This window comes from Nycticebus coucang, chromosome 7 (assembly GCF_027406575.1).
Source record: "Nycticebus coucang isolate mNycCou1 chromosome 7, mNycCou1.pri, whole genome shotgun sequence".
Taxonomy (NCBI): domain Eukaryota; kingdom Metazoa; phylum Chordata; class Mammalia; order Primates; family Lorisidae; genus Nycticebus; species Nycticebus coucang.
The window spans coordinates 134,527,823-134,549,206 of NC_069786.1; the positions used below are offsets into that span (position 1 = coordinate 134,527,823).

Here is a 21,384-nt window from a genome sequence, read left to right on the forward strand (position 1 = left end):
AGCAGGAGGGTTGCCCCTTTATCTGCATAATTCTTTGCTCGGCCCTGACCTCCTTGGGTGGACACTATTTGCAATGTGACCTCCGGAAACACACAGGCCCCCACCTGAAGGCCCCCTGCCCTCTTAGCTCTCCACCCACCCCAGGCTGTGACATCACCTTGGGATAGTGTTACAGGAGGCTGCACCAGCACCAGAACCAATTTGATTTGGGCCCTCTAACAGGGCCTGTGACATCACTAGGATTGTTCATTGTTTGGGAAAATAACTTTTTCACATAGCAACGGCTCCTGTGCCCAGCACTGGCCTCATGAACTGAGGCCCCCCACTGTGAAGTGGAATGATGTCACAAGAACATCTTTAGGACCATGTCCCCCCAATCAGGTACCTTATCCCCCATGTCCCTGGAACACTGTCCACCTCAAGCCATAGCTCCAGTCAGGCCCCAGCAGGGAGCCCTGCATCTGTGGGGCAACTTTCCTGAGAGGGAAAAGACAGGGCTCTATGTTTTCTCCCATAACCTTCAAACTCATCATGTAGCTCATATTTCATACCAACTAGGGTGGGAAGAACCCTAATGGGCAATATGCGCGGCTGTGAAAATATAACCATGCCTAGTGGTACATGTTGAGAGGGCCTGTGCCAGCTTTGCCCATGAGCTGTGTGTCCCTGAGAGAGCTGCCTGCCTCTCTGGGCTTGTCAGTGGGGCCCGTGGATGAGGTGCTGGGTGTGGGCCTGCTTTTCCAGAAGCAAGAAGTTACATCTTCTGGAGACAGGAACCCCTCTCTACCAATAGATTGCAGGTGCCAGCAAAGAGAACACCCCACACTGGGTGTCTTTTGGTCCACAGATAAAGTCCCCTCTGAATAAGTGACAACTGGATACAAGGTTAACAATTAACACTGATGCACCTACTCCAGTGTGCCAATGTCACGTTTAAGCATTCAAACATGTCATGACAAAGTTGCACACACCACCTTCACCACAGCTCACAGCAACCTCAAACTCCTGGGCTCAAACAATCCTCTTGCCTCAGCCTTCCAAGTAGCCGGGACTACAGGCGCCCTCCACGACACCTGGAAAGGTTTTTTCCCTGTATTTTGTAGAGACGGGGGTCTCACTCTTGCTCAGGCTTGTCTCGAACTCATGAGCTCCAAGTTTGGGAACAGGGGCGCCCGCTGCCCTCGAAGCAGAAACGCTGGACAGCGCCCAGGGAGGGGCCTCAGAACCGGAATAGGAGTGGAAAGGGCTGGACCACAGGGGCTGCTCAGGCCCCCAGAGCAAGCCCTCTCTGCGCTCCCACCCCAGCCCCCTCACTCCTCCCCCTTCTCCGCGCTCCTCTCCTCCCCGCACTCCCTCTCCACGTCCCCTCCCCATGTGGACTCCACCGTCGTGCAACTCCACCCCCGGCTGCAGCGCGCGCGGGAGCCGGGAGGGGGCGCAGGGCGGAGACGCGCCGCCTCCGGGTGCAGCGGGGGATTCAAGAGCGTTATAAGGCGCGGACCCGGGACTCCTGACACTCCTGAGACTCCACGCTCCGAGCTGCGAGGGACCGGCCGCCCGCATGGCCTCAGCCCGCCGCCTCAACGGAGCCTGCCTGCTGCTTGTCTACGCGGGCCTGCTGGCCAACGCCGCGGGCCTCGACCTCCCGGACCCCGCTGCGCCCACGGGGAGCCACGCCCGCGAGGAGCCGCCGCCCGGGAACGAGCTGCCGGTGGACCCCGGGGACGGCCGCGCCGGGACGGCCGCCCGCCCGCCGGTAAGACGTCTGGGTCGCTCCGGGGACCCCCGGCAGCGCCTCCCCTGGGGCGTCCGGGTCTCGCTTGCTTTGGGCAGCGACGGGGCTGACCTTCTTCCTCCATTACTTGCCCTCTGCAGAGCGGGTCGCTGCAAAGTGCAGCCTTGACCTTGGCTTTTGGGTTTTTTGGCTTAAAGCAAAATTCTACTAGGTCAGCAAAAAAAAGTTGGGAAGTAAGTATAAATTATTTGATTGTATGAAGTTGGGAAGGACGTGTCTGTAAAAGTATAAACAAACTACTTCACACACACACCCCTTTGTGGTGCAGTCCTGGTTGGGTCTGGGGGAAGGGGCCTTCAGGGAGTGAGTGACAACCTGAGCCTGTGGCTTTCTGTCAAGGGATCTTTAGCTGTGTCCAGTTCTCTTCCATGGCCTTCGGGCCTTGGAGGCTGAAATGCTGAGCAGAGAGCAGTCAGGCTGGGGAGGGGGTCGCCACAGACCTGGGAGGGGGAGGATGAGAGGTGCTTCAAAGGGTCCCTTTGGTTGGGGAGGTGATGGCTGCTCCTGGAGGGCTGTTTGGGTTTCATTTATTGTGAAGATACTCAAGGGCAGAACAGAAGGAAGAGGTCACTGGGCCTCTGGCCAGGGATAGCCCAGAATTCATCTATAAAGAAGGATGAGATGGCTGCCAGCCTGGGGATACCCCAGAGTCCTCTGTCCCATCCTCACCACTCCCAGCTGCTTCCCATGGACTGAAAGTGTGCATGGGCCCCTCCCCCCACCTGGTGGGCAAGGCAGCCAGCTGTCAGGGCACAGTCTCTGGGAGGCAGAGAGTGGGCTCAGATGCTCCCAGGTGGAGTTTTGGCCTTGGACCTTACCCCCAGGATCCAAGGCTCCTTTCTGAGGAGCCCCTCATGGCTGGAGAAGTTGGCTGGCCAGGGTGGCTGCCCAGTACTCACAAAAACTGCAGTAGACCCATCCCTTGGGACTCCAGACAGACCTGGTCCACCTGTTTTAGCTTGTACTTAAACCATACTGGGGTCCAAGTCCATCCTTAGGTTCAGCTGGGAGGGTCAGCTTGGCATGCCCATCCTAGCCTGTGTCCTCCTGTGCCCATGTGGCCACGAGGTGAGAGGGCACCATGTGGCCACGAGGTGAGACCTCCCATCCTGGTGTCCACTTGGGCCAAGCAAGGTGTGCAGAGGCGCTGGGTGAAGAGGAGGCCCCTGGGCCTTTCTCTGTCCATCCCGAGGCTCTTCCTGCATGGAAGATCCCAGCTTCCTATTGCAGGACCCTCCTCTGTGCATTGCCAGCCAGTTCGCAAAAGCTGGCCCTTGGCACAAGGTCAGTCTCTGATAAAAGGACCTGGCCAGCTCTAAATCCCAGGTCCTACCATCAGCCACGGGAGTTGGGGCCCATGACCTCATCTAAGCCCTATTGGGCCAGTTTCCTTCCTAGCTCACAGCCTTGCCTGGAGCCCACACCGCCTGAGGCCCTCTGCCCAAAGGGCCTGGAATTTTCCTCCCAAAACTTTGCTTAGTGTCAGGATCTATGTGACACAAATAGAACTGTCCTTGGTTGGGCCAGTGTCTCAGATGTGCTGAGGAAGTGAGTGTCCTGTGCAGAGGGCTTGAGTCCTGACATATCCCTTGGTGCCCCTATCCCGCCTGGACTATACCCTGAGGTGGCCCGAGGGTAAATTGCCTCCATCTAACCAGGGGGAATAGACAGGAGGGTTGGCTGGTAGTTGGGGTCTCCCCTAATCACAGTTGGCTTCCCTGAGCACTTATGGGTGCTCCAGTGATAGAAGCCTCCTGGGTGACTGTGGAGGGCAGTGTGATCATTCCGTTTACCTCAAGGAATAAAGCTGGACAGGGTCTGACAGCCCTGTGGTGCCAGGGTCCTTACCTACTGCAGAGCTCTGTGTCCTGTCTTCCCTCACCTGCATCCTAGGGCTACTTCCCAATAAGTGCAAAGTCCAGGCCATGGTGGGCCAGGAGGAGAGCAGGCAGGGACTGTGCTGCCTTTAAGGGCACACTGGCGACAAGGCCTGGGGCCCCAGGGTGTGAAGCAGTCCTGCACGTTCACCTCCTGTGAAGCATCCTACCTCCTGGCAGGAGCTGGGTGAGAAAAACTGACCCCCCAACCCCCTCCGGCTGGCTGTGTTACAGGAGCCTCTCACCGACCAAGTGCACAGCATCGACCCACGGGACGCCTGGATGCTTTTCGTCAGGCAGAGCAACAAGGGTGTCAATGGCAAGAGGAGGAGCAGGACCAAGGCCAAGAAGCTGAAGGTGAGTGGGGGTCCCCCAGCACATGCCCCATGTGAATGGAGGTCTCCACCTCCTGGTTCCTCACCTGTGCCCACTTAGAGCCACTGACTGTTCCCACTAGCACATTGTCTTATGCCTCAGTGGGAGGGGGCCAGAGAACACAGCAAAAGCACTAGGCCAGGACCCAGGAGCCCCCTTGGGCCCAGCCATTCACCCCACATCCCTAGAATGCCAGGCAGCCCTGAGTTTCCCTCTTTCTTCCTCCTCCCATGTCAGGCAGTAAGAGCTTTGCCCAGTAACTGTGGCACACACTGGAGAGCCTGCAGACGGCTGCAGTGACGCAGCAGTCCAGTTCCTAGCGTTGTGGGCATGGGGGCCCTGACAGCTGCTGCGTTCCCACTCTTGCTTACCTTGGGTCAGTCCTGGTGGCCGACTCCTGCTTTGAGCCCCATAGAGACCCCACACGGGATATCAGACTGGCAGGGCCCAACCATCCGTGCCTGCTCCACACCCCCAGCACAACCCAGTTCTCAAGCTTACATGCGCACTAGGCTGAAGCTTTCACTGAATTTGAAGCCCCGAGGCGGACCTCCGCCTGCAGGTCAGGGCCTAGGGAGCCAGCCGGCCAGGGTGCTGTCCGGCCTGCCTCTGAGTGACAACAGTTTGCAGAGGGGACGCCCATGGTTCCCTGCCTGCTTCCTTGGGTTGTCCTCACTGCCAAGATTCCCTTCCAGTTTGGCCTGCCAGGGCCCCCTGGGCCTCCTGGCCCCCAGGGCCCCCCAGGCCCCATCATCCCACCTGAGGCTCTACTGAAGGAGTTCCAGCTGCTGCTGAAAGGTAGGGCACAGCAGGGCTGGCGGGGGCGGGCAGTAGCCGAGATGGGGCAGACCCAGCACCTAAGGAGGCACCTCTCTGTGCCAGGCTCAAGGACAGTGGAGCTGGCCTGGGTCCAGCCCCTGCCCTGGGCATATCCCCCAAGGGTCAGGGGTGGAGGTGAGAGGGTCACAGTGAGGAGAGGAAAGTGGGATCAGCTGCTCAGTGGGACCAGCCCCATGCCCAACCTGGGAGTCAGTGAACCCAGTGATAGCCGGGTATCAGACTGGCGGCTGGCACAGGCCTGGTGGGAAGGCAGGAGGATGGTGGACCAGGGCAACACAGGTGGGGCCTGCCTGGCACCCACAATCACCACCTGGTCCGGCTGGGACAGCCTCAGCTGGAGGCAGCAGAGGGAGGCCCAGAGTGTATGAGGCTGTCTGCAGTGGCTGTGTCTGCACTGGGGCCGGCACCTGAGAAATGGCTCACATTATAACTATAAGTGATTTTATTATGACGAGCTACTGAGAGCTGTTTTTCCCCTTTGAATTCAACTTCCCATTCATTTCAATATAGCCATCTTCCAGCTACAATAGCTATTGACACCCAGCTTCTTTCAAAATACTGGGTAGGATAGAGAGGTGAGGCTGGAGCACGAGGGCCCTGGGTGTATATCTGTCCCAGCTTCCCGGTAGCAAAAGCAAGAACGGAAAGCGGAGCAGCTGCAGGATCATGAAGCAAAGTTTCTGAGGCCCTGAAGGCTAAGGGATGTCCCCCTCGATCCCCACCCTGGCGGCTGCCCCGTTTGCCCCGCTTCTGCCGAATCAGGGCCGAACTGCGCGGGTGGGGTAGTCCCCTGCACGCAGCCACGTCTCGCCCGCTCTGTGCCAGGCGCCGTCCGGCAGCGCCAGCGCGAGGAGCCGGAGCCCTGCGGCGTCGGCAGGCTGGCAGCCTCGAGCCTGGTCTCGGGCCCCGCGGCCGGGGACGACGACCACGAGGACGACGAGGAGGCGGGCGGCATGCTGGCTCTGCTGGCTGCGCGTCTGGCCCCGGGCCAGCGGGCGCCGCGCGTGGAGGCCGCCTTCCACTGTCGCCTGCGCCAGGACGCGTCGGTGGCGCGGCGCGCGTTGCACGAGGTCGGCGTCTACTACTTGGTGAGTGCGGGCCTGGGCGACCAGGGCGGGAGGGGCGGCCGGACCGCAGTGACTGTCCCTGCCTCCCCCAGCCTGACGCCGACGGCGCCTTCCGCCGGGGCCTGGGCCTGAACCTGACCAGCGGCCAGTACACGGCGCCTGTTACCGGCTTCTACGCGCTTGCAGCCACGCTGCACGTGGGTGAGGCCCGGGGCCGGGTGGGGTGGGTGGGGTCCGCCCTTCCCGCCCCTGACCACGCCCCGCGGCCCTGACCACGCCCCCGTGCCGCAGCTCTGGCGGACCAGCCGAGGCGAGGGCCGCCGCGCCCCCGGGACCGCCTGCGCGTGCTCATCTGCATCCAGTCCCGGTGCCAGCGCAACGTGTGAGTGGCCTCAGTCGGACCCACACTCCAGCCGCTTAGCCCCCTGAGCTCGGAGTTCTGGGCATCCACGTCCAGTCTATCCCCACCACCACAGTGGCATTGGTGACCGTGCCTCTCCTGTCCTGCCCACCTCAGGCCTTCCATTCACAGCAGGAACTATTAAAAACCTCTGCCCGCTGGCTGGGCAACATAGGGAGACCCGTCTCTACAGAAAATAGAAAAAGTTGGCGGGTGTGGTAGTGCGCCTGTAGTCCCAGCTACTCAGCAGCCCGGAGTTCAGTTTGCAGTGAGCTGTGATTATCACCTCACTCTAGCCTGGAAGACAGTGACACGCTCACAGTTAGTCCTGCGGCCATAGCCCTTGTCTCCAGCCGCAGCAGCCAATGTCCTTTTCCTATCAGAGCCAGGACTTGGCTGCTCGATGCGGCCCTGTGTCTTTCTCCCTCAGACACCACCCCCACAAGAAGACACTGGCCGGACCAGGCACTGAGCTGGCTTGGTGTTGGTGGCTGGCATGAGTGAGTGAGAGTTGTGAGTGAAGTTGGTGGGATGTTGGCTGACCCTTTCTGTCTTGGCAACAGCTCCCTGGAAGCTGTCATGGGCATGGAGAGCAGCAGCGAGCTCTTCACCATCTCAGTGAATGGCATCTTGTATTTGCAGGTGTGTGGGGGCAGGCTTGGGCAGGGAGGACCACCAGCTGGCACAGCCATGGGGTGGGTCAGGTGCTCTGGATCGCTGGGCACAGCACCCTGGGGCTCTAAGCCCTAGGAAGGCTCTGGGACAGGCCCAAGCATCATGCACCCTGGTCCGGACAGAACCAGGATTCAAGTCCAGCTCTCCTTCCTCCAGAGCCCTGCTCGCTCCTTGGGATACTCACCCTCTAGAGCAGCCACTCCACTCTGGAGCCTCCAGTTTCCAAACATCCTAGGAATTGCATACTGAGGCTGGGTTAGGAGTAGGGTTAGGATTAGGCCTCTGTAGGGACCCCGGGGAGGGAAGGAATGGAGATCAGCTCTGCCCACACTGTTGACACCTGGGACCACATCAACTGTGGGAAGCTAGAGATGTAGTTACTTCCTGCATACAACCTTAAGTGACCATCTCTTACTAGCACTGTGGGGATTTGGGCAAGTGTTTAGAGAAATTGATACAAAGGTGAGATTTACTTTAAAAATAAAGAAATGAAGTGCAGGTGTATGGAATATAGCTCCTGTTTAATTCCCACAGAGCTCTAGGGAAGGTGGTGGTGTCATTCCCCCAGTTTGCCTGTGTAGCAGAGCCAGGGCTAGGGGCCAGGATGTCCAGCTAGTCCGCTCTGTGATTGCCAAATGGCATTTAGAGGCCTGGCATGAGGAACCGCACAGCGTGGCTGGTGAACTCAAACAGTCCACGCTCCACCTGGGTCTTGTCAAGATCCACTGCTCTCACAGATGGCTCTGCCAGGTGACTACGGGGCCAGGACTGTGGGGGCAAGGGCTGCCCTCCCACCTGTCTCAGAGCCCCCATAGGGTCCAGAAAAGCCCTGCAGCAGAAGAGCTGTTGGGACTCTTGCAGCCCATTCTGGCCTGAGCAAGGCCTCACCCTTCACACACTGCCTGTAGGGAGCTAGGGAGAAGCACTTGGAGAGTGGTTGGGTTGAGTCGAGGCCTGCCATTCCGTTGCTCTGCAACCCTGGGCAGGTCATATCCTTCTATGGCCCGGGCCCTCTTCCTCTGTGGGGCAGGCTGTCAGCAGCCTGCTAGTGCAGGGACCAGGCTGACACCTGACAGGCATCCTTGACTGCAGATGGGGCAGTACACCTCTGTCTTCCTGGACAACGCCAGTGGCTCCTCTCTCACGGTGCGCAGCGGCTCCCACTTCAGTGCTGTCCTCCTGGGTGTGTGAGTAGCCACCACAGGCCCTTCCTTTCGCCAAGCAAATGAAGCAGAGTCTGAACAATGTCTAGATGGTGTCAGAGTGGCAGTGGCCACATGCAAGAGGTGGCCCACCCAGAAATCTGCCCACACTGGCCACTGTAGTTCAGCACAGAGACAGCCACTACAGGCAGGCCTGCGGAGGCAACGTGCAAGGTGCTGGTCCCAGAACCAGGGCTGATCTTGGGCTGCCATCCTTCAAAGGGGGAAATGTCCTGCTGCACTGTTATCCTGGAGATGGTCAGCTTGCCCAGATGGCCTCAGCTTTGTTCCTATGGCCCAACCCCCACCTTTCTTCAGATTTTCATGGACAGCAGGGAGCACTGGTGGGGCTGCTACCTGGGAGAGGATCAGCCTATGCAGGGCTGCCAATGGGAAGTGAGCTGTGAATCCACACTGCTTAGTGGGAATCCAAGCCACCTGGGCTCCCTGGTTCTGTGCCTGCTCCTGCCCCACTGTGCTTCTACAGCTGGTGCTCAAGGCACTGCTTGGTTGCAGTGACCACAGAACCCATGACTCCTGCTGGGGGCCTCAGCACAGCAGCCTTGGGGGCCAGAAGGACACTGGGAGGACAGTGAATCTGGGCCCAACTTCTATGAGCTGTTTGAATTTCTAAGGCATGCAAGATCACCACACAAGTTCCTCACAGGTGGCCTTTCCAGATGGGAGCCATGCTCTTTTCTCTCTGTAAATCTCTTCACAGCAAAGGCCCCTTTCACCCTCCCCAGAGGCCAACGGGAGGCTCTGACTCACCAAATGGAAGATCTAGAGTGTCTTTGCAGATTAGAGATAGCCAGTCTTGCTGACCCATCTGACAGCCGACTGCTCCTGCTGCATGAACGGCCTGGCTGGGCCCAGAGGCTCTAGGATGCTCCTTCAAAGCAACTTGCCTACTTGGGTGCAGTGTGGCTCTGAGCTCAGACAGTGCTGGCAGTGGCCTTGGGAAGGCTGGTGCCCAGCCTGCCACACTTGTGGCAGTGATGAGCACAGAGGAGGGTGGCCCGTTCCTGTGAGAAGACACAGGGCTGTCCTCCTGCAGCTTGCTTAAATGTGGCCTCCCACACTTTTCCAGGGTAGGTAGTGCAAAGGACAAGGGCCTTAGGAGCTACCTCTAGTGCCTCCCCCACCATTTCACCCAGAGACCTAGAGACACAGGACCTCTGGGGAGTCCAGGTGCTTAGGCCTGGGAGTGGAGGCAGGAGCCAGTCACCTTAACCTTCTAGCTGGTCTCCAGATGAGGTGACCATAGCCAGGCCTGAATGACTGACAGGAGTCCAGGTGCTATCCCCCCAAGCACAGTAATACACACGAACTGGCCCTTAACTTTGTGCCCTTGAGCAGGCCTGGCCCGATTCTCAGTAGGACTTGTACCCACCCTACCAGGAAGTGCTGGGCTGGCCTGAGTGCTGCATCCCCAAGAAGTCTGATAAGGGCGCTGTGTGGCCACACCCTTCTCTGGATTTCACTTGTATCTAGGGGGCACATATTTTAGAGAATTTATCTTTTACCCTTGATAAAGTCACATATCCACATCTCTTTCATTTTCTCAACATAAGGGTGTTATACAGCAGTCTGCTGAAGTATTTATTATATGATGTAACCAGATGGAATGTATTTATATAGCTTACTTTATGGAGTGGTTTGAATACTTAAGAACCTCTGACACGGCTACAGAGTTGTAAGAACAAAGGGCAAGCCTTAAGAGATGAAACCTTACTCTTTCTGTCTAGTTCTCTAGGCACAGTGAGGCTGACCTCTGGAAGGCCAGGTGGAGAGACGGCCTCCTGCCTCTGGGTGGGCGGACCCCCTTGAAGGTAGGGAAGTGGGCTTTGCCAGGGAAGCCACAGTGCCACGCCTCTCCCAGTCTGGGGACAGTGGCCCTTACAGACTGATGCCTAGTTTGCTGTAAGAAGGTATTTACCAAATAAATTGCTATTTCTTGATTCTGAGGTGCTGAAGTTTTCTTCCATGATGCTATACCATGATGTCCCAGTCCTCAAATAGAATGGAAACCTGTCAGGATACTCCCTAGGAAAGGGGGAAGCCCCAGTACTTCTTTGATCAGTTTTTATTTATGGCTTCCACACCACAGACCCTCAGAATGTTTGCATGAAACATTCGCCACTGAGGTCTGTGTAGCGCTAAGGAGCGCCCTGGGTGATAAGGCTGTATGTGTGGATGGGAGCCAGTAAACGTTACCAAACATATCTGAAAAGGCACATTTTTAGAATCTTACTGAACCAAACATCTCAATAAAAGAAGGATCTAAGAGCTGTTTTACTGAAAAATAATTACAGTAATTATGACGTTTTGTAAATATGGATATAAACAAGTGCTTAGGAAGTATTTTAAAGTCTGTTCCTCTGACTGGGCCAGGCATGCATCCTTTTTATTCTATTACCCTCTTTCACAGAGGCCCCCTGAGGTGTTATATAGAGGTGAGCCGCAGCCCAGCATGGTGCCGACTGCTCACAGCTCCTGACACAGGAGGCTGAGTTTCAGAGGTTCTGCTGAGCACTTGGCTGCTCACACCAGTATGGTGCACCTTTTGCACTGAGGGGATCCGGACTGGAGACCAATTAAACCCAGCACTCCACTGTGGCCCACAAGATGGCATCTATCTCCAGTAGCATCAGAAGAACAACTGCATGCTTTCTGGAGGGTCTGAGGGGCGCATGGCCTCATGGGTAACCTCATGTGGGGTGTATTTCCCAGCTAAGCCTGGACTTTTGGTAGGTAGAGTGCAACACCTTTTGTATGGAAAATTGGAAGAGCCAGTGGGATCCAAAAGCCCTGGTGCTGGTCCCAGCCTTGTTTCTAACCAATCGTCATCACCTTGCTCTCCTCACTACAAAATGCCACTTCCCAAACCAGGGTCTTTTATTTTTTTTTAAGAGAGAGTCTCACTTTATTGCCCTCAGTAGAGTGCCATGGTGTCCCAGCTCATAGCAACCTCCAATTCCTGGGCTTAGGCGATCTCTTGCCTCAGTCTCCTGAGTAGCTGGTACTACAGGCGCCTGCCACAACACCCAGCTATTTTTTGTTGCAGTTTGGCCAGGGCTGGATTCCAACCCACCACCCTCGGTATATGGGGCCGGTGCCCTACCCACTGAACCACAGGCACTGCCCCCAAACCAGGGTGTTGATAAGGGTGAAAGAACACATGTTAAGATGCCTGTGAATTCCAAGTCATTACATGCCCTGCAGCTTACAGGTCAATGTGAGCCAGTCCAAGATGCCACTAATGGTTTTAACAAAGACAGACCCAGAGCACTTTTGAAAGCAAACAACCTCTGAAGGGTCAAGAGTGGCTCACGGTGTAATAAAATAACTCAAAAGACTAAGAAAAAAAAAAAAAGAAACCTTTATTTACAACCACGGGAGTCCCATAGGAGCACACAAAACACATAGAATGTGCACACACAAGATGAACCTTTGGGTCAACACCACGGTGTCCCTGCCCACACCGTCTCTCAATGCCCTATCTGCACCACCATCACGGTGACATTGTCAGCTGAGCCCCGCTGCACTGCCTTGTTGGCCAGCCTGTTGCAGGCTGCTTCATAGCGGGCATCCACAGCAGGCTTCCCTTCTCGGGTCTGTATCTTCTCATCCTACCAAACAAGAAAGGGGCATGAGTAGGGGTGATCGTGTACCCTGTCACTCTCCTAAGACACTATCACCAACAGGAAGAACTGCTCTGGTCTGGGTCAGGGCTGGCAAGACAAGATGACAGGTGAGTACCCTGAGCAGAATATCCATGTGGAGAAGAACACAAGGGGTGCACCGAGGATCTCAAGACTTCTATTTCTCTAAAAACTAAGGTGCATTTGGAACAACTGGTTCCCCCTTGTGAGATTTCTTACCTCAAGGCAGGACAAGATGAAGTTCACAGCTTCTTCTGGGGTGAAGACCTTGAAGAGCCCATCACAGGCCAGCAAAATGAACCTACAACATCAGAAAGAAATATAAATGGGTTTTAGCAATCTATTTTTAAAATAAGAGGGCCTGGAGATGGAGGTAAACTAAACCTCAGGTGTTATGGTAAATAAACAGCACACTGCTATCATCACATGCCTTGCACCACTTCCTGAAGACATCAAGCAGAGAACGGTCTGACCTCAGTGAAACACCCTTGAGTGCATGCTGCCCCAGAGAGGAGTGTGTGAGCCCCAGACCCAAGGAGGGGACAGCTGTCTACTTCTGTTTTGTTTGAAAACAGCATGGTCCCCCTTTCAGAATCCACGCCCCTCCTCCAGAAGGCCTGTGGACATCTTTCTGAATGCCCGTGGATTTGACAGGACAAGTTGGGGGCAGGGTGGGGGTGTTTCTTCACAGCTTTAAGGTATAACCACCTTTCTTTTCTCACAGTAATACCACATATCTTTGTTTTCTTCTTTGACTGGACATTCATTCAACCCGTATTTCCTTAGTGCATGGTCTGTGCTAAGACACAGTAGGGACAAATCCAAGCAGGCTCCTGTCCCTTCTAGTGCTTTGGGCAGACCTGGAAAATCAGAGGAGGGGGCTGCCGGAAACATGTCCACAGAGCCGAGGCTGGGGAAGAACATGGCACACTGAAGGCAGGGGCAGAAAACAGGGGAGTGTGGTCTGAGAAGTGCAGGCGAGGAGGCAGGTGCAAAGCAAGGTGTATGCTCTTCACCCGCAGCACTCCCCAATCTCTCACCTCCCTCAGCAACTCAGCCCGTGTATCCCGCTTTCCTGGGCTTTCTACTAGTCTCCTTCCTGCCACCGCCTTAGTTCAAACACACCAGGGTACCGCATCAGATCCTAACAGGCCTCCCTGGCTCCATGACACAACTTTTAACAGTTACTTTTTGAGGACTTCCCTGCACAAGGCATGGTGGTGCCTTATCTTTAGGCATGCAGAATGGGAGACAGACAACTACATGGGCAGTCTCTTTCTCATCCTAGCTTGGCTCTGCTTAAAAACCTCCTGATTCTCCACCAATTACTATAAACTAAAATTCAAACTTCTCAGCATGGAATTGAGGGCCATTTACAATCTATCCTCAAAATACCGTACCATCATTTTCCCATCACTCCCTCTGTCCTCCAAGAACCTGTCTGATCATGCTTTCATCACCAGTCAGTTTAATGCCTCAGTGTGTGTTCCCTCTGCCAGGAAAGCCCCTCTCCTCTCTCCACCAGGGACCTCACCCTTCCCTCACTGCCGAAGTCCTCAGAGCTCTTCACACTCCTGGGACAAACTGAATAGCAATAGTCCATTCCATGTGCTCGCTTACCCCAGGGACCCACTGCGGGAGAAACTACCTTCTAGCTACCTCTGTACCTTAGGACTTCGCACAGCATTTAAGACACTGCTGCCTGTCCACAAATTGGAAGACGTCAGGAAGAGAAACAAAGCCTTTTGTACGCATACCTATGCCTTTGGTAAGGTCTTTTTTACCTGTCATTGGGGGTCAGCTGGCAACGTCTGATGTCTGGCACAGAAGTGACACCACAGCGCTTGTACTGACCATCCCCAATGGAGCGGGACACCTCCAGCACGCCCAAGACACGCCCATCCCTAAAATGAGGGGTAGAACACTTTCAGGCTCCTTCTGACCGATTATGGGTCCACAGTACATAGGATCTGATCTTAAATACTGAAAGCCAGAGTGTGAGACACGCAGACTGTGGAATCCATATTGTTATCCAGTACTGGCCTTACTTTATCTCAAATAATAGCAGAGATGCCTAGGTTGTCAACATTCTGCTGCCCTGGGGGCTCTGCCCAGCTGCGCACTGGCAGGAACATCACCCGCATAGCCACTGCCCAGACTAACCCTCCAGTGGATTCAGTGGTTCTCATCACAATGCTGTGGTCCACGCTCCAGAGCTGGACTTGATTGGATTTGGCAGGGGAGGGGGCGGGCATTGTACTCTACTCTAAAGCTCCTCAGATGTTTTGGGAATACAGCCAAGGTTAAGAATAACTGAGATGTTTTGTACTTCAATCCAATTTGATTCAGAAAATACCTGAAAATGACTATTCCTAGATTCTGGAGCACATTTTCTTTCTTTCTTTTTTTACATCTGCCACTTCATTTTTTTTTTTTTTTTAATTTGCAGGAGAAGTTGAAACAAATTTTAAGGGAGATTTTCATTTTTTCCCCCTAACATGAATCATTCAAGTAAAACCAACTTAACTATAGAAATGTAGCAAAGTAAGGGGAAAGTAGCACAACAACCCAAGAAGCAAAGGTTGGGGGGCGAGATGGGTGCAGTCCGCATATAACATGTGCATAAATGCCGTATGATCCACCTGCTCTGGACCACCTCCCCGAAGGCAAACACAAGGACCCATTTTAAGAGGATGTTTTCCCCCCAAACATCTGAGAGTGTTTCTAATTAAAGCTTAAGGTTAAAAAGGAAAAAAAAGAAAACCAAAAAGACCCAAACCCCATGAACCACCCAGCCATAACCACCTTCCTTAATTGATCATAGGAGTTTCTTCTCATTTTATAAAAAGATTAATAAAAAATATTGAAAAAATTATTTTCTCATCTTATATTTGTAAAGATAATAGAATTCCTAAGTTTCTTAGAAAACAGACCAGAAACTGCCCTCCAGTTTCCACCCCTGTTGCTGAGAAGATCAGCAGGACTACAAAGTTATGGGATACTGGAGCTGCTGGTGGACAAGGGGGAAGCCCAGCCCAGAAGAAATCAGAAAATATGGGCAGAGGGGCGTGTAGGTAAGATATGGTTAGGAGTGGAGCACATTTTCTTTACACTGGGGTACGGGTATGATTTAACACGAATATAAATGGTAGTATTCTGCACAGCCATGTGTTTTTATCCATCCTGTTCTTAGTTGGAAAAGATACAGAAAAGGTGAAGAGGTGACTTAGAACTGGGAAGAGACACCTAAGGCACAGTTCTCTTCCCAGGGAGAAAATATGTGGGGAGCTAACAGTCCTGTCCAGGCTCAGGTGCTTCCTCACTGTGTGCCCTGAGGCAGCTGCCAGCTCCCTGGCCTTCAGGCCCCATCTGTAAAGCAAGGGATGACAATCTACACTTAACAAGGTGCATGAAGGCACTCGGCAGATACCAAAGCCAAGCATGGAGGTTAGCATGATGGGGCACCCAAATCATGGAACAGGCTGCTACAGCCTCCGTGCAGATGGACGCATATGGCAGGTAATTCTGCCTGAGCCTGGGCTGCTGTCCCAAGGGTACAATTCAGCCTGGATTCCTGGCCCTTCCTGGCCACACAGTCATGCTCTCAGTGGCTCACGGTTCCATAACAGATGTGGGTTTTCTCTTCTTCCTCACAAACTTCTGCTGGCATCTGTAAGAAACTGAGCAATCTTCTAGGATACAGACTGTTAATACAAACAGCAAGAGGCAGCACAAAGCTTGTGGGCACGTGGCTGTGCATGGAGGGATGTGGGGCACTCAGCCTTAACAACACCAGTTCGGGCTCGGCAACTGCAGCTCAGCAGCTAGGGCACCAGCCACATACACCGGACCTGGCAGGTTCAAACTCAGCCTGGGCCTGCCAAACAATGACAACTACAACCAAAAAATAGCTAGGCATTGTGGCAGGAGCCTGCAGTTCCAGCTACTTGGAGGCTGAAGCAAGAGAATCGCTTAAGCCCAAGAGTTTAAGGTTGCTGTGAGCTGTGACACCACAGCACTTTACCCAGGGTGATAGCTTGAGACTCTGTCTCAAAATATAAATAAATAAATAAAAAGAAAAAAAAGAGCACCAGTTCAGGAAGCAGCTCAAGATTAGGTACCAGTTCACAAAATGCCACTTCTGTGACCAAGTAACTGGGTACCTGGTGTGCCCCACCCCCACCCCGGCAAATCCTAGTGATAAACCCATCATATTTCAACAAAATTAAGAGCACAATGACAAGCTCTGCAGTAAGCAGGTCCCAGGGGACTGAGTTACTACCAGCAACTCCGGTACAGCACAGCTTGGTACAGAAAACATGGAACAACTCCTAAGTCTGATTAAGAAAAAAGTGAGCAGCACAAAAGCTGCACCTCTCCTTCTTGTTTACTGAACAAATTTCCAAACAACATGAGAATCTTACACTCACTGAACTACTGATGGAACTAGTAGAAGTAAAAATGGACAGAATCATGGATCCAGGAAAAGCCACTTTTATTTCAGAAAGTATTCTGGTAAAATAATAATGGTGAACTTGAGAGAGACCGGAGTCCCAACTTTTGAGACCGTCCATCGCCTGAGGGTAAGACCACATAAGGGTGGGCCATTCAGCCCCAGAAGCCCCACAGGTTTCACACTGCTTGGTCTGCTTCAGCAGTACTAGAACTCTTTCTAGTACGTACTCTGTATGTGTCTCAGAGTATCTGTACCACTCTGGACAGCAAAAAGCAGTTTCATAGCAGTTTCTCCAACAGACTGCTAAAAAGTTTACTCTCCTTCTCCTACCCCCTCAAAGTTTTTTCCACCATAATTACAATACTTAGGATGGAGTAGTTAAGTCTCAAGCTACCAATACAATGTGCCTGTCCCCTGGGGCCAGCGTTTATTAGGACTGGCCTTTTGCGCTGAAGCACTTCCAACTTTTGCTTTATGCTGTTTTATTTCTCTTCTCTGTTTCCATGTGCCAACCAGAAAACTCTTTCCCTATTAATGGGGAAGTTGTTCAACAGAGTCCTCAGACCTTACCTATGTTTGCTACTGTTTTCTGTTCCAGTCCTTTCTTCATCATCAGAGACACTTAGACTTCCTACTACAAGAACACTATGAAAGTTTTGAGACACACAAAAATTAAGAAATACAGAATTACTTTGATATATTTTCTCAAAATAATCACCTCAATATTCTATGCTTTTTTTTTTGGATACAGAGTCTATGTTGCCCTGGGTAGAGTGCTTTGGTGTCACAGCTCACAGCAACCTCAAGCTCTTGGGCTTAAGCAATTCTCTTGCTTCAGCCTCCCAAGGGGCTGGGACTACAGGCGCCTGCTACAATGCCTGGCCATTTTTTGGTTGTAGTTGTTGTTGTTTAGCGGGGCCAGGCTGGATTCGAACCCACCAGCTCTGGTGTATGTGGCTGGCGCCCTAGCTGCTGAGCTACAGGCACCAAGCTTCTATGCATTTTTGCATTCTTCTGAACACACTCGTTCCACTCATTTTTTTCAAGTACTATAAGCTCGCTTTTGTAGGCATGAACAGCTTCTTCAGGGCTGGAGAACCTTCTTTCGCACATGCAATTTTTTATAGTAGGGAACAGGAAATAATCACATAGGCCCAGGTCAGGACCACAGGTTGGATGAGTCCTAAGTTTAACCTCTGTGGATTCCAGGAACTGAATGGTGATGTTGGCTGTGTGGGCAGACGTGTTGTCATGGTGCAAGATGGTCTCCTGCAGTCCTCTCCTTGGTCCTGTCCTTAACACTTCCCGAAAACTTCTGGTAGTGACACTACTGTGTACCACTGAGCAGCAACAGTCCTTTGTTTCTCCAGCAGAGTAACTGTGACATGACCGCTTTTGGAGAAGAAAGCTGCCCCCATTTTTCTTTCTGATACGGCAGGAACACTTCACTTTGGTTGGTAGATTTTCATGGAGAAAAGTCCTTGCTGTTGACTGATTTATTCTCTCATCAAACTGGTGAACTCAAGTGTCATCACCACTAACAACATCAGAGATGCATCCAGACTTGCCTCCGTCGAATCTGGGCAGCACTTCTGCCCACCATTCAACACAGACGCACTTTTGCTTGTGAGGCACCACTGGGATGAACCCTTCCTGAATCTAAGATAATCGTGCAGGATGTTAGTCACTGCTGGTGAGCCAATCTGTAGTGCTGCTTCAATTTCCTTAAGTGTCAACGCCATCGTTTTCCTAACCATTTTCCACAGCGACACTGTTCTCCTCAGTCACCGTGGTTGCCAGATGCTCACTCCTCTCATCTTTCAGTGAGGTTCAACCTCTTCTAAATTCTTGAAACCACCAAAAAACTGCCACATGGGAAGGAATAAGGTTCCTGAAAGCCTGCTGCAAAGACTTATTTAACCCACTTAAAACAGAAAATCATGTGACAGTGCTCTCTTCCCAGCTTCACGGCTGACAGTGATTGAACTGAACACTGCGCGAGGGAAACAAATGACACCTCCCAGCAACACTGATAAGCTGAGCAGGCTGAAATGTGCCTGTCACCGCTGTGGATTGTTATTTCTTAGAAGTGAAATAATAGTCTTTAACAGTCTGTCTCAAAACTTTTGTAGTGACCTTGTATTTATGGGTTTAAGACGAATCCGCCTGCTATGAGATGCTGGGGACTGCTTAGACTTCTGCTCCCTCCAGGTCAAAGCAGGAATAAAGATACTGTCCACAACCAATGCCTGCAAACCTGGGAAATGGAAGCTCTGTCAGACACCCAAATGCAGTGGAGTAGCATGCGGGGTGCTACTGAGACAGCTGAAGGTACAATTCCAGAATGCTTCCTTTTAGTTCTGAGAGACGTGCACTTGACCAAGCTTTAAGAACATATTTAAATCTAAGTGCTATCTGTACACATCTCCTCATCTGTTCAGTTGCCTTCTTATAAAATAAAACTAAAAAGAAATTCATTGCTGCCTTTAGTGTAATAAAGAAAATACAAGAACACACACACAAATTTAGTTATTTTTGTAAAAAAAAAAAAAAAATTCAAGAAAGATTCAGGAAATAGGGCAAAGGGCCAGAGATGAAAATATGACATCTCTAAACATGTATGGGGGTTCCATTTTTAACTGTGGTAAAATAAACATAAAATTCACGATCTTAACCATTTTTAAGTGTACAGTTCAGTGATATTAAAATGCATTCACTGCTGTGCTACTATCATCTAGCTCCAGATCAATTTTGGCTACTTAATCACAAACACCCTCATCATTCTGTCCAATTGGTTGCAGCAGAAATCTGCTGTAGTTGACTACCAGGTTTCATGAAGCTGTAGTAGATAATACCAGGCAGTGCTGGACCACCAAACAGACACCATTAGCTTTTCTGGATAAATACTCGGGTTTGGACTATGTTTCAGCATTTCATCTTTATCCACCCAGGGTGCCAAACACTTGGGATTGTCAAAAGGAATCCATTTTCATTACATGTAACAACACAGCATACAAATGGTTCTCCTTCGTGTTGTGACAGCAAAGAAAGGCAAGCTTTAACGTGATTTCTCTTCTGATGCTCATGTCAATTCATGCAGAACCCGTCTATCAAGCTTCTTTACTTCACCAATTTGTTTCAAATGGCCCAATATTGTTGGAACAGTAACATAAAACCTTGCAGTTAATTCGCATGTAGGTTGAAGTAGATTCACTTCCACTATAGCTTTCAGCTCATCACTATCCACCTTGGTCACGGGTGTCACCTATGTGGCTCATTTTCAAGATTAAAGTTACCAGAAAGGAACTTTTCAAACCATTGATGTACTGTGTGTTCATTAGCCACACCCTTCCCAAACAACTTGGTTGGTACTTTGAGCTGTCTATACTGCATTGGTCCCACGTTGGAACTCATATTTGAAAATAACACAAAATTCTGACTTATCCATGGTGTCACAAAAATTGCTCTAAAAAAAAAGGTGAAAAAAATCACAAGCCAAAACATGCATTTGAAAGAATGAAGATGTAGCTTCACATTAAAAATTAAACAAGTGCCAAAGTGAAATGTCAGAGAAATCAACTGTCAAACTCAGCACTTAAAGAAACCAGACATTTCATACTTAATAACCTAATTAATAGGAAGCCATGTGGCTGTTATCCCCCCGAGGGACCTGGTACACTAGTGGTGAAGACTACCAAGTATATAGCAACCCCATAGAATATTTTGGCTGCAAACATTTAATCTGAATTTAAAGAAGGCTTTACACCTAACTTCCATATTATAGGATGTATAAGGAAATGATGCCATGAAGAAACAGCCAAATTTGGAATGTTGGTAACTTGACATTAACATGACTCCAAGCCTAGCAAGAAAGGAAATCCAAGGTAAACATGAATGCTACTGGCTGGACCCTGGTTTGAAACAAAGACATTTTAGGGACAACTGTGGAAATATGAATACAGACAGGATGTTAGTTAACCTAACATAAGCTACGGAGTACTAGGTAGTACTGTCTGATGAAATGGTCATGGACTATGTTGAGAACATCCCTATACCCAGAAGATGCACACCTATGTATCTAGGATGTTATGTCATGTCTGCAACTAACTTTCAAATAGTTCAGCCTCACACTCACACACACAGCAAACAGAACAAAATATTCACTGCAGAATCTAAATGGTAGATATGGCAAAATTTATTTTACTATTTTAAATTTCTCTCTGCATATTTGAAAACTTTAATAATAAAAGCTGGGGGGGGAGGGGCCCAGTCCTGACCTCAGACAGGAGAGCAGATCACAACAGTGCTCTGCTGCTCAGGGATAGCCACGTCTGTCTTCCAGCCTCTAGCGCCTCTTTTCTGACATGAAGGGCTCACCAAGTCCACACCATCAAGTGGTATCTCTAAGGCATCTAACCACTGTTCTGAAGTAAATGACAACTGGGAAATAGGAAGGAACAGCAACACAAATGGCCTTACTTTCAGCCACAGGACCATTAATTATAAAATTCTATGAAGAACTATAAGAAAAGACTGACGAGGTGAGGCTGACACGTTAGGGTCACATGCTTAGGTGTTACCTTCAGCAGTGGTCACTAGGACAGTAGTCACGATGGCAAAAACTGAGGTCTGAAACCAGGCCTACCATCCCATCTCTGTTTATGTAAATTGCACCTACCACAAATTAAATCATCTCTTACTAATCCAGGTGCTTCTAAACAAACTCTAAGGGCTCCGACTCCTATCCAGAGATCTCCTGCACCACTGGTTAGACTTAGTCTGCAGCAAGAACAAACTTTTCCAAATAAACAACAAAAGAAAAACTACACTGAGAAGAGTAACTGCAGTCTTACACTGATAGATTACTTCTCTCATCTCCCAACAGAAAATAAAATATTCATGGCCAAACTGTACACTGAACCAGAAAATACTTCTAGTCAAATTCATAATGCAGTATCCTTTTACTTTAGGACATTCTCCTGTAATAAAAACATAAGCCCTCCTTTAGCTGCTGCAGAGAGATAGCAGATTA

The 21,384-nt window shown here is 51.3% G+C and overlaps 2 protein-coding genes across 3 annotated transcripts in view; one reads left to right on the forward strand and one right to left on the reverse strand.

Annotated features, from left to right (window-relative positions):
* Positions 1–1,481: 1,481 nt before the first annotated feature.
* On the forward strand, positions 1,482–10,166 carry ERFE (erythroferrone). The gene is made up of 8 exons (XM_053597452.1): positions 1,482–1,756; positions 3,907–4,029; positions 4,743–4,845; positions 5,713–5,975; positions 6,047–6,155; positions 6,246–6,336; positions 6,918–6,996; positions 8,122–10,166. The coding sequence occupies exons 1-8, from the start codon at positions 1,562–1,564 to the stop codon at positions 8,218–8,220; spliced, it is 1,062 nt and encodes a 353-aa protein (XP_053453427.1). The 5' UTR covers positions 1,482–1,561; the 3' UTR covers positions 8,221–10,166.
* Positions 10,167–11,596: 1,430 nt separating this feature from the next.
* The window catches only part of ILKAP (ILK associated serine/threonine phosphatase), a 29,718-nt gene continuing 19,930 nt past the window's right edge, over positions 11,597–21,384 (reverse strand). For both annotated transcript variants that reach the window (XM_053596521.1, XM_053596522.1), the window contains 3 exons: positions 13,681–13,800; positions 12,116–12,197; positions 11,597–11,863 (listed from right to left, as the gene is read on the reverse strand). In XM_053596521.1, the coding sequence (XP_053452496.1) occupies positions 11,723–11,863; positions 12,116–12,197; positions 13,681–13,800 (343 nt within the window). In that variant the 3' untranslated portion in view covers positions 11,597–11,722. The remainder of the gene's footprint in view (positions 11,864–12,115; positions 12,198–13,680; positions 13,801–21,384) is intronic.